General features: G+C 41.3%; 1 protein-coding gene across 1 annotated transcript; it reads left to right on the forward strand.

Moving 5' to 3' along the window:
• The first annotated feature begins 359 nt into the window (after positions 1-359).
• On the forward strand, positions 360-11,837 carry LOC119425517 (tumor necrosis factor receptor superfamily member 6B-like). The gene is made up of 5 exons (XM_037693046.1): positions 360-750; positions 1,979-2,155; positions 5,493-5,786; positions 10,422-10,608; positions 11,729-11,837. The coding sequence occupies exons 1-5, from the start codon at positions 360-362 to the stop codon at positions 11,835-11,837; spliced, it is 1,158 nt and encodes a 385-aa protein (XP_037548974.1).
• The last annotated feature ends 1,475 nt before the right edge of the window (positions 11,838-13,312 follow it).

The raw sequence follows: 13,312 nt of genomic DNA on the forward strand, positions 1-13,312 counted from the left end.
TGGGAAATACTGATACTGATCACGTGACTGTTCAGATGACTCACTTTTGTTACTTGCTCACCAAACACAAACACAGATTAACGTAAAACGTCAAGAAGGGCGTGTAAGGACCATAATATAAATACACGTGGAGATGTGGAGAGTACATCCTCCTCCTCCTCACAGACTGGCTCTTCCTCACTCACTAAGGTAGGTGGAGACTGAAAGTGATGGGCGCGCGCTGAGAGCTCTCTCTCTGTGCACGCTCTTTCTGTCAGCCAATGTTGCTTTTTTTCTTTTTTTTAATATAGTGGATTATATTTGTTATATTTAATAAGATGTTCCTAAATAATCTGCGTTGTCTACATTCTCCCTCCTAGATGTTCGTGTCCGTTCTGCTGCTGCTGCTCTCCGTGCGCCTCTGGCTGATAACCGCTTCGCCACCGACCTTCCAGCACCAGGACCCGATCTCCGGCAGGTCCCTGCAGTGCGACCGCTGCCCACCGGGGAACTTCCTGCGCGCGCGCTGCTCGTCAGCCCAGAGCAGCCAGTGCGCTCCGTGTCCGGAGGGATCGTTCACGGAGCTGTGGAACTACATCCCCACGTGCCTGCGCTGCGGGGTGTGCGGACGGAACCAGGTGGTGAAGAAGAAATGCACCGCAGACAGCAACTGTCAGTGCGAGTGCAAGCAGGGCTACTATTACAACCACGAGCATCACATGTGCTTCCAGCACAGCGCGTGCCCGTCCGGACAGGGGGTGCTGACACCAGGTATGTGCAGCCTTATAAGTTCTGAGTCCGCATCCTCCTCTGGATGAGCTTCCAGTCCTGTCCAAGCACAGCAGAATAAATGAGAGGATGAAATCTGCTCCAATTTAAGCAGAGCAACCTGTGTTAGTGTGAATGCATCCTAAGCCATCCATGTGGACTACTATGATAAACCAAATTCATTCACTTTCAACAAATTTCATAAAAATGTCCCAATTTTAAAAATATCTATTCGCAAAATGCAATAAGCGAACCAGTATAAAATCTGGTATTACTTTGCCTCTTAAGGTAGCCTTGCTTATACAGTATATTGTTAAAATTCAATGTATTATCAGCCTCACCTCTATGTTCACAGTTCGACTCTAACCAAAACATTGTTTCCATGGTGGCAACATAAATAACTTCCAAGATGCTCCTGAGACCCAGTGTCCTCATATGAGGACAATGATTTGTGTTTGTTTGTTTTGTTAGAGAACTGCTTATCATATAAGCTGAAATTAAGTTTTTTTAATTTATTGAGACCTTCTGACCCAAAATTGCAAAGAAAAATATAAAATACAAATATAAACCTCTCCTCAGGACATCATTATTTTTCTAGTACAACTTCCTGTAACATGACAAAGTCTATTGGAAATCCATGCTTTTGTTTCGTCTCACCTGGATTTCTGTAATGCGCTGTACACTTGTTTAATCAAAACCTCCGTAAACCGGTTGCAGTCTGTACAGAATGCTGCTGCTAGACTCCTGACTAGATCTTCAAAATGTTGTCATATTACTCCACTTCTAAAGCAACTCCATTGGCTCTCAGTTCATTATCGAGTGGACTTCAAGGTTTTGGTTTTGACTTGGCAAGCTCCGCGTGGACAGACACAATATACATCTATAGGAACTTTTACATCCCCACACCCCTATCAAGGTTTTGAGGTCCTGTGATCAAGACCTGCTGATTGTCCCCCAGACAAAACTGAAAACTAAAGGAGGCAGAGCCTTTTCTTCTGTGGCTCCAAGACTCTGGAACTCCCTTCCTCAAACTCTCCAATAAGCAGACTCAGTGGCTTCTATTAAAGGCCAACTAAAAACTCGTCGTTTTAAATCTGCCTTTGCTTAAATTTGTTTTGTGCACTTTTTATTTATTTATTTTGTTTGTCTAAGCACTTTGTGATTTTTTTTTTATCTTGAGAAGCGCTATATAAATAAAGTTTTACTTACTTACATACTTATTCTCCTGCAGGTACAGCAGACAAGAACACGGTGTGCCACATTTGCTCCAACAACACTTTCTCCAATGTTTCCTCTGCCCACGATGGCTGTAGACAGCACAAGAGTTGCAGTGATGCTGGGCTGAAGCTAGTGCTGAAGGGCTCTGCCTGGCACGACAGTGTGTGCGCAAAATGTGGAGAGGTCAAAGGTAAGAGTTTCTAAGGGAATGAAAAAGAACCAGCCATAACTGGTATACCAATAACCAGCCATAACTGGTATACCATTAAGTATTACAAAGAGACATTGGTAATCAATGTGAAATAAGTTATTAGGTTTTAATGAAACCAGATATAAAGTGTTGCATGTAGGAAATATACAAAAAATCCTTGCAACATTACTATTTGAATGGAACTGTGCTAAAGACAATTAGCAAAGATAAAGATTTTCAGAGATGGGCAGGACAGGGTTGCCTCTGAAGCTTCTGTTAGGGAATGTTAGGTCAATGTTTATGGATATTTTATAACTACTATGGCTGAGAATGCTAACTCTGTCCATGAACCATATGTTTGGGTTAGCAGGGAGAGCTGGATGACGAGCTGGAAGGCTATCGTGCAGCTGTCGCTCCAGGGTCACCTCCGAGTTTGTGAGCTCAGTTGAACTGATAAGATATAAAAAAACATCTATAAACTTTGACCAAACGTTCCAAAACAGCTTCAGGCTGGAGGAGGGAAGGCTCTGACTGTGATTTGTGCTTGTGCAACAAACATCACTTCAGATTACCTGGCCTTCTTTGAGTTTCTGGATGGTGTCCTAGAAGAGGTGCCATCAGAAGATTCCTTATTTTTAACTGACAAGGTATCAGGCTGGGTGACCTGAATGCCCCAAAGTGGAAAGTGGCATTTAGAAGGAACAGCCTCCTTGATCTGAACCCAGATGGTTTTCTGTTATTGGTCATTTGTGCTATGTATGGGCTGTTCATAACAAGTACCATGTTTGAGCATAGGATGGTTCATAAGTGTACTTAGTACAAGGACAAGTCAGATAAGGAGAGGGGCAGAGTTGTCAACTGATCACCACTTGGTGGGGAGTTGGGTCGAGTGGCTGGGGAGGCTGCTGGACAGACCTGCAGAAACACGGGTGAACTGGGAACGTCTGGTGGAGACCCCTGTCCATGCAATGTTCAACTCACACCTTCAAGAGATTTTCACATGTACTGGGAGAGGACTTTGAATCTGAATGGGCCAACTTCAGGGTTTCTGTTGCGTACGTGGCTTTTAGGAGCTGTGACCTGAAGGTCATTGGTACCTGACATGTCACCTGCCTCTGGTGGATGCCAGCGCCAGGGGTGAAGGAGAATCTCCCTGAGATTTTGAGGACTCCGGATGTTGTGGGGCAGTCATGGTTGACATGTTTTTCCAATATTGCATGAAGGACAGGGACAACACCTGTGGAAAAGCAAATCAAGGTGTTGTTTCCATTTTTTTAAAGGATGTCCAGAAAGTAAGTTTTAACTATTGTGGGATCATACTTCTTACCCTTCTCAGAAAAAGTTTACTCCAGGGTGTTGGAAGGAAGACTCTGACGATTGTCGATCCTCGGATTCAGGATTTGTGGTGTGGCTTTCATCTTGGTCATGGAACAGTGGACCATAGCATCACCATTGAAGAGTTGCTAAAAGGGGTCATGGGAGTTTGCCTCTCCAGTCTACATGGGTTTTTGGACCTGGAGAAGGCTTATGATAATTTTCTCCCAGGGATATTCTGCATGCGATGGACTTGCACCTGTCCAGGATGTCCTCTGCCCCTTGCACAGTGATTGCTGGACGTGGGCATGGCGACCCCGGTGACCCAAAATGGAAGAAGCGGGTAAACATAATGGGTGGATGGATTCTCTTCAGGTTGCTGTGGGAATATGGGCTGCCTGCGTTGCTTTTAAGGGCTATCCAGTCTTCAAAACCGAAGCAGGTGCTGTGTTTTCATTCTTGTCACAGCACCAAGCTCGCTCTTGTTGTGGGTCGGCCTCCACCAATGCTGATCCTTTTCTCTGATCCTGTTTGTGGTGTTAATGGACAGGATCTCAAGGCACAGTTCTAGAAAGGAAAAGGTTGTCTGGTTTGGGAATCTCATGGTCTAATCTCTGCTTTATGCAGATGGTGTAGTTCTGCTGGTGTCTTCTGGCCAAGGCCTTCAGCATGCACTGGGGAAGTTCACAGCTGAATGTAAAGTGGCTGGGATGAGAGTCAGTTTATCTAAGTCTGAGACTATGGTTTTCAAGAGGTTACACATGGAGTGCCCCATTGGGTTTGGGAGGAAAAACCTGAACCTCAGGTGGAGGAGTTCAAGTATCTGGGCATCTTGCAGGTGGAGGAGTTCAAGTATCTGGGCATCTTGTTCATGATTGATGGTACGATGGAACTGGAGACAGATCAGTGTTTTATGAAATTATCTTAAACAAAGTACAGGTTCGGGGAAATGATCGGAACAATGAATAAACACTCACAGGCTGTTTCTGCTAGAATAATAAGTGTCTTTTATTAAACAGCCACAGATATAGTGAAGCAAAGCACAAGTACAGTCAGTACAAATCAAACATTGATGTAAAGCCCTCACGTGACACCGACTGGGGAGCCCTCAGTCCAAGTGGGAAGGTAACATCAAATGGCTGGGCATCGGATCAAGATCACCAGCAGACTCCAACTCTTATTCTGAGTGTTACACTTTTATACTCCCCCCATCATGTGGGAACATCTCTCAGTAAACAAAACATGCCCACCTGGACTTAAAAGCTGTGAGAAACCTCGAGATAGCGTGAGAGCGTGAGAACATGAGAGCGTGAGAAGCTTAAAAACCTCAAGATAGCGCGAGAGCGTTAGAAGCTAGGGTGAGAAACCTCGAGATAGCGTGCGGGAGGGGGCGGGCCAAGCCTCCTCCTCAGGCCTCTCGGGTGACTCACAACAACATGCACCAAAAACTCTTTATATCACAGGTTAAATAGTCAGAAAAACAACATTTTATTAAACTCTCAACTCATTCCACCCTTTGGTTTTCTGACTAATTTTGCCCTTACCAAAAACACTTTATATCACAGGTTAAATAGTCAGAAAAACAACATTTTATTATTCCACCCTTTGGTTTTCTGACTAATTTTGAAAATTATTCCCTTCAAAATCAAAATCTTCAGGATATCGCCTGCCAACCCATTCTTGGACAGATTCACACATAAAATCTAAAAATTCCAGTTTATCCAGTTACCACTTCTGGATTTTTGTTATGACAAAGTTAGAATAAAAATAAATTACAAACAATAGCCAGCCTACATATTTTGACCTTTATTTAGAAAACCAAGTTTTATTTATAGTACTTTCACTTCTCCATTTATAGGTGTTCCTAATCCTTAACTGATGACAACTTTAGATTTTTCTTTCATTTTCTATTGTTAGTTAAATCCAGAATGACTCAATGCTATTTAAACGTTACAATATATGTTCTGTGATTGTCTCATCTGTGTAGCCGGTGTGTTTGTTTGACCTTATCTGTCCTTTGCAGACGGAGCAGAGTGCCTCAAAGAAATCATCCCGGCTTTCTTCAGGCATCATAAAATCAAGATGAAATCTCTGCATCGAATTATTCACAAGCTGTCATCAAAAAGAAAAATACAGGGTAGAACGTCAAAGCTCAGCTTCTCAGAACATCTTTCATTAATCAGTAGTTGGGTTTCCTCGGCTACGTTGACACAAATCCAGAAGCTCCCAGACGTACTAATTAAAGTTAAAGGGAAAAGAGTTGGGGAGCAACTGCAGAGGAAGCTGGACCAAATCAACACATGTCTGATAAAAAGTTGTAGTTCATTGTGGGACTGGTGAATTTAAACTTGCTTCAGGCTCAAACGTTACAAAATATCCTTTAATGTTTCAAATATTTAAAATATGAAGTGTTTTTGTATTGTTACAAAATCATTGACTGACTGATGAAGCCCTTACTGCAAAATGTTTGAGTACAAAAAAAAAAGTAATTTAAATGAAAGCCAAGTACCGGTAATCATTTTCTTCTAAAGGAAACAAACAAAAATAAATATATTTTGAAGGTATGAAATGGATGAATTTTACATTGTTTTAAATATAGCTTTATTTCAGTGGAAGTAGCTTTATGAAAATATTTGCTTTTTTTTAAATGCATGAATGTTTGTTTAAGTTGTGAATGTTAAATCAATCAGAGAGCTCACCTGAAACAAACAAAAAGTCATTAAATAATTTATTGAGGAAAACTATCATCTGGAATGGCAGCTGTTTTCATTACACATGTCTATTTTTTATACAAAAAGTCATTTTTTTGCATGTAATATTGTTTTTTAATACTGCAATAAATATTGCTCAAAGAATTTTTTTTTTTTTTATTGAATTTATATATGCTCTACAAAAGATTTTGGAGATAAAAGTTAAAGAAAAATGGTATAAAGTTCAAAATCAAAATCTAAATAAAAGTTTGACAATGTATTTGAAGCAATAATAACTAGAGAAAATGCATTTCCTGTAAAAAATGCAGTGTTATTGCCGAAGAACTTTGTGAAAAACAAATTAAATTAGCTAAAAACATCAAATCAAAGATAACAGGTTCAAGATAACAGATAAATACAGTTGTGAAATCCAAATTCTTCCAGCTAAGACTTATTGCCAAGGTGAAGTCTTGTCTCCCTTTCAGAGACCTTGAAAAGGTGATTCACACTTTTATTACCTCTTGTTTGGACTACTGTAATCCGTTGTATGTTGGTATAGACAAATCATCTTTGCATCGCTTACAATATGTCCAGAACGCAGCAGCTCGTCTTTTAACAGCAACTTAAAAAAATATGAACATATAACCCCTGTCCTGGCTTCTCTCCACTGGCTTCCAGTCCACTTCTGGATTGATTTTAAGATTTTATTGCTTGTTTTTAAAATCTTAAAAGGTCTGGCCCCATCTTATTTATGTGATCTTATTAACATTTACACTCCAGTAAGAGAACTCCAGTCTACCGACCAGTTCCTCTTAGATGTCCCCAGATCCAAACTGAAATCCAGAGGTGATCGAGCTTTTGTGGTTGATGCTCCAAAATTGTGGAACAGTTTACCAGAGAACAAAGTCCATGCTCAATAATCCATGTATATAGTCCTACATTTTTCAGTCAGGTCATCTGGACAGTTTCTTTTTTTTTTGTGCTGAAATGTTTCGCCTTCGATCCAGAAGGCTTCGTCAGTCAAGGAAACACACCACAAAACTGATTCTTCCTCCAACAGCTTACTCCAAAGTGGAACAAACCAGTTCTGCTTGTGATTAGATGGTCTCTTTGGTACGCCCCTCCTCCATTGCCGGCCCTTTTCCAGAGAGTTTTTACCAGAGAATTTAAAGACCGCTCAGACTGTTGAGACTTTTAAATCTTTGCTGAAGACTCATCTGTATTCCTTGGCAATTGATCCACGTAGAGTCTAACACATTTTGAGCTGATTTTATTGTTGTGTGTTTACTGTTAACTTTATTATGTTTTTGAGTGGCACTAGATGCATTTTTTACTCTTTTTTATCTGTCTTAACTGTAAAGCACTTTGGTCAGCTTTTGTTGTTTTTATGTGCTATATAAATAAGTTGACAGTGACATTGACATAAATCAGTAACCTCCTGGAGAAAAATGCGTAACATTGTGATGAAGCCTTTCGGATGGAAGGTGAAACGTTTCAGAAAAAAAAAAACTGTCCAGATGAACTGACTGAAAATTGTTGGATGTGTAACATTGTGTTTCTTTAATTTAAAAAATCCTGAACAACAACATGACATTTGAATGGAAACAAGTCATTGAGATGTGCATGAAGTTTTCTGTTACGTATGATGAGGTTACAAATGACTGAAAGCCTAAAAAAAGCCCTGAAAACCACAAAGACATGGATGACATGCAGCAGACAGCCACGTGCCTCAATGAGTCCTTTCCACAAAAACCCTCCCACACATTAGTCTGTTCTTCTTTCAAGGCAGCAAGAAAAACAAGTTTGAACTAGTTGTTTACCTGCTTCTGTCCTACATTCTGCTTCTTGGTACGTTTTAACCAACGTGCTAACTTATTTCTCCAACACAAACATGATATTTTAAGTTTGGTGGAAGATTCTGCATACGTCATCAGAAATCAGTGTAAACAGCAGGGCTATACACATGCAAACAACTTAAAATATATGTTTAGAGTTCAAATTCAGCCAAAGGACAAAAATTAGAGCCTTGTCCAAAAGGCTGTACCCTCAGGTTCATAAAGAGACAAACTATTCACACTTAAATTAAAGTTTAGAATAACCAGATAAACAAAGGTGCTTGGTTTCAGGCTGTAGGAGGAAAACTTGGTACATTGAACCCTCCAGTGGAAGCGATGAAAGCAACTTTATCTATGAATCTACAAATCCCTGAAATGTCCACACCTGCGTCCTCACCGTCGACCCCATCTTATACGATAGCACCAGACTCCAGAATGTGCAGCAGGGGGTTCAGAGTCCTCAGGCTTCCCAACCACTCCAACTTCCACAGCCTTAAACAACAAAAATAAAATGTACTCTCCTGCTGCGTCTGAATTGGAAACACAATTATTGTTATGTCCCGATGCATGCTCAAAAATCCATGTACTTAAATCTAACAAGGTTGAGTCAGGTCATCTGGAAGAAGAAGAATCCGTCCAAAGGACCTGACTCAACCTTGTTAGACAATTGTTATAAGGGCGGTGGATGACTACAGACACCTGTGTGTTTACCTGGTTGTTATGTGCCAGGCACATTGGCCTCATTATTTTGTCCCTTTGGACAGGTTTTGGGTTGGCTAATCAGCCTTTAATTGTATTGGGCTGTGGCCTTTTCCACCCGCCCATAAATAGGCTGGTTTCAGGGAGCTTTTTTCTTTCTTCTGCTCTCAGACTCCCACATTTTTGGACCTTTTTGTTGGCCGCCCTTGTTTTCCCTGGGCCCTTGTTTTCCCTGGGCCCTTGTTTGTTTTTTTTTGTTGTTTTTTCTAGTTGCCCTGGAGCTGCGGCCTGCTGTCGGTGGCCCCAGCCACCTCAGGTAATTTTTACTCCCTTTTTGCGTGTTTTTTGTAGTGTTTTTGGCCTGGTGGGACCGGTAGTCCAGTTTTCGCTCTTTCTTATGTGATAGGGGTTTGTTTTTAGTAGGTTTTGGCGTGGTACCCTGCGGTTTCGACAGCGCTGTATAGGGTTGGCCCGCTGTGGTACCTTTTTGTTCTATTTGGCCAGCCCACCAGGTTCACCTTTAAGTTGACACTTTGGATTTTTGTGTCCTTTTTTTGCTGGATACAGGGATTGTTTTTTTTTTTTAGTCTGCAGGAAGCAGTACAATAAATTGAATGTTCGAACCTCTATTTGTGAGTCCTGTCCTTTTAATGTGTTATGTTCATGGTGGACGTAACACTGGTTGACAGGTAAAGATGTAACAGTGTCTACAAGAAGGGATAGAGCAAAATATCCATCTATCCATTTACTCGCGTCTTCCTTTTTAGGTCATGGGGGTCACTGGTGCTCATATCCAGCCGTCACTGTGCAAGAGGTGGGGTACACCCTGGACAGGTCTCCAGTCCATCAGAGGGCCACATAGAGACAAACGAGACAAACAACCATTCACTCTCACCTAGGGACAATTTAGCATTAACAATCAGCCTAACATGCATGTTTTTGATCTGTGGGAGGAAACTGGAGTACCTGGAGAAAACCCACACATGCACAGAGTGAACATGCAATCTCCACCCAGAAAGGGCCCAGGCCAGGATTTGAACTGGTGCGACTTGCTCGCTCACAGGAAGCAGCTCTACCAACTGTGCCACCGTACTGCCCAATAGAGCAAAATATACTCCATGAAATGTACACCACAAAATATACTCCATGAAATGTTTACTTCGATATATCCTAATTCTAAAAAAGTCCATGTTCAATAATCCATGTATACAATCCAACTGGTTTGTTCCACTTTGGAGTAAGCTGTTTGGTGGAAGAATCAGTTTTGTGTTGTGTGTTTCCTTGACTGATGAAGCCTTCCAGATGGAAGGTGAAACGTTTCAGCAAAAAAAGAGACTGTCCACATCCTGACTGAAAGTTGTAGGATATCCTAACTCTGGTTCTTAAGGCCCCTATTCTAGCATGTTTTAAATGTTTCACAGTTTGGTATATAATAAAAAATATATATTAAATAAAAAATAGGGAAACAGTCTTTTAAGAGAAAATCATAAAGCTGTTAAAACCATATCGTCTTATAACTATAAAAGTTAAGTCAGGTTATGACTCAAGGAACCCAGATTGGTACGAGACAAGACTCAGAGTAGGAAAAGAACAGTATTTACTATGTACAGAGCTTGAATTATTTACAGATGATCTGCTGGAACCCTGAGGAGGAAGGAGAGGGTCAGGTGGGTCTGGTTGAAGGAGCAGAGTGATTGATATTAATCTGGTTGTTTTTTCCTCCTACAGGTTTGGTCATGGTGGTGAGGTGCAGAGCCGAATCCAAACTGGGCTCCAGAGATGAAGGACCAGGCAGGACAGACAAGGCAGGCGAGTGGCTGGAGGGCAAGGCACAAGGAATGAGGAACAGGACTAAGGGAGAACCAGAACTGGACAGGACCCAAGAAGGCTGGATAACTGCAGGCACAAAAACAAGGTAAGTATCTTCTAATCTTTCAGAAACACTTGCCAGGCACATAAATACCATAGATGATTTAATGCTCCGGCGAAGAGTAGCGCTTGACTGCAGCCTTCTGTAGTGCAGGATCTCATCATGTAGATGGTCAACAGCTGGTGGTAATTAGTGGCCATCTTGGAGAGGAGAGCTGCAGCCAGTGGTACTCTCACAGGTCCTTTGGACGGCTTCTTCTTGTTGAAACGTTTCACCTTTAATCCAAAGGACTTCATCAGTCAGAGCTTGCCGTTTGCTCAAGCTCTCGAACTAGTTTGAGGCCGTCCTAGCCAAAGTGGTTCAAAATATCCTAATGCATGCTCAATAATGGGCCCCATGGTGGTGCAACTGGTAGAGCTGCTGCCTCTCAGCGAGAAGGTTGCCGGTTCAAATCCCAGTCCGGGGGCCTTTCTGGGTGGAGTTTGCATGTTCTCTCCATGTATGCGTGGGTTTTCTCCAGGTTCTCCGATTTCCTCCCACAGACCAAAAACATGCATGTTGGGCTGATTAGTAACTCTAAATTGTCCCTAGGTGTGAGTGAGAGAGGGAATGGTTGTTTGTCTCTATGTGTCCCTGTGATGGAATTGCAACCTGCCCAGTGTGTACCCCCCCCCCCCCCCCCCCCCCCCCCCCCCCCCGCGCCCCCCTGCACAGTGATTGCTGGACATGGGCACTGGGTAAAAGATAATTGATGGATGGATGGATGCTCAATAATCCAGGTAAAAACATAAATAAATCAAAGAAAACATTTTTTTTTTCTCGGTTCTCAAACTGAAAAAGTCTTTTGGATTAAATGTTTTTGTTTGAGTCACTAGTTTGAGTTATTAAATCATGGAAGCAAAAATCTGCATACATTTTACAAAAATTTGGCAAAACTCAATTTTTTTCAGTTATCTGTAAAACATCTGCAGTCTCAAAAACACAAGAAAAAGTGTTGATCTTGCAATGAAACTTAATTGTGTGACTAAAGACTGACTGTTGAGAAGGTGTCTATTGCCTGTAAAGCTGATTTTGCACATTGTAATGTCATTTAGTTTGCTTAAAGGTCAAGGGTTGTGGTAGACATGATAATATCGAGACCTTTGCACGTTTCCGTTTTTTGCAGGCCTTCATGCTTCTCTAAATGTCATCTTAAACGTTTCTACCGAGAAAAACTGTCACGTCTAAGTCATAAACTGTCACACATCATTGGCATGTACTTCTCCAAAATTTGAGAACATTTGACGCATTGTAGCATTTAAAGTGTACCAAACAATGCATATTTTAAAACATTTTAAAACAGCATTAACATTTTTGAACCTGTGTTTTAATAAATACTCTTGGGCTGGTCTTGTTGTGCATGGTTCACTGGTTTTGAGAAAGGTATTCTTCTCAGCGTAGTGTTCTGTTGCCAACCTGTTTGTATGGCGGTGATTTCTTTGCTCATTTCAGAGAGTTTTGCTTGTAAAAACTGGGATCATTAGTGCATGTGGCGTTCATTTTGGTTTTTGGCCACAATCGGTCCTCTCTTGTTCTTTTCAAATATGCTTTGTATCCTAATGATATTTGGCTTTGTTTGTGGAGCAAATGTACCTGACTACCTTTTGCTTACTAGTCTTGGATTTTGGTTCTTCCCCTTCAACCAGGATTCGACTGAGGTAAAAGAATGACTCTTGAAATAAGAAGCAAACTATGAACAATTTAGATCCCTTTTCATTACAAGAACATAGGACATGTGAATTATGAAATTTGATTGATTTTTGTTGATTTTTCCAACATTTTCTTGGAGAAAATTTGGTGAATTAGAGAACTAACATTTATTTAAGTTATCCATTGCCTGTCTCTTTTCATGCCTGATCTTTAGACAAAGATACATTCTATTTTATTATTTATTCGATGGAGATATAGCAATTATATTAAAATTTAGAAAATAATGTTATGCACAATCCAATGGGATGTTGCAAGATCTTGTGAACTACTCTCAGCTACTTCTTTCAACTTTTCCCTCTTCAGGGGTCGCCAGCGCAAGTCATCCTTCTCCACCTCACTCTGTCCTCTTCATACTCTGTCCTCAATCCAACTACCTCCATGTCCTCTCTAACTGTATCCATATATCTCCTCTTTGTCTTTTTCCTGACAGCTGCATTTCTAACATTCTTCTACCAATATACCCACTGTCTCTCCTCTGGACATGTCCAAACCATCTTGATATGGCCTCTCTACCTTTATCTCCCAGTTGTTCAACATGTGATGTACCTCTGATGATCTCATTCCTAAATTTATCCATCCTTGTCACTCCAAAGGAGAACCTCAACATCTTGATTGCTGCCACATCCAGTTCTTTCTCCTGTCTTTTTGTCAATGTCTCTGTCTCCAGATCATACAATATAGCTGGTCTCATCACTGTCTTGTAAACTTTTCCTTTGACCTTTGCTGACACTTTTGTCACAAATCACTCCTGAAACTTTTCTCCATTCACTCCATCCTGTCTGGCCTCTCTTTTTCACTTCTTTACCACACTCCCCATTTTCCTGGACAGTGGGCCCCAAGTACTTGAAGTCCTGCACCTTTGTGACCTCTGCTCCTTGTAGCCTCACTGCTCCACCAGCCTCCCTCTCATTCACACACATGTACTCTGTCTTACTATGACTGACTTTCATTCCCCTTCTTTCAAGTGCATACCTCCACCTCTCCAAGTTCTCTTCCACCT

This window comes from Nematolebias whitei, chromosome 19 (genome assembly GCF_014905685.2).
Source record: "Nematolebias whitei isolate Nwh7 chromosome 19, NemWhi1, whole genome shotgun sequence".
Lineage (NCBI taxonomy): Eukaryota > Metazoa > Chordata > Actinopteri > Cyprinodontiformes > Rivulidae > Nematolebias > Nematolebias whitei.

Bases quoted from the DNA above. Each gene is read 5' to 3' on its own strand.
- LOC119425517 (XM_037693046.1), top strand. From the start codon at position 360: ATGTTCGTGTCCGTTCTGCTGCTGCTGCTCTCCGTGCGCCTCTGGCTG. The intron at 751-1,978 runs GTATGTGCAGCC...ATTCTCCTGCAG, and splicing joins ACAGGGGGTGCTGACACCAG to GTACAGCAGACAAGAACACG. The intron at 2,156-5,492 runs GTAAGAGTTTCT...TGTCCTTTGCAG, and splicing joins AAAATGTGGAGAGGTCAAAG to ACGGAGCAGAGTGCCTCAAA.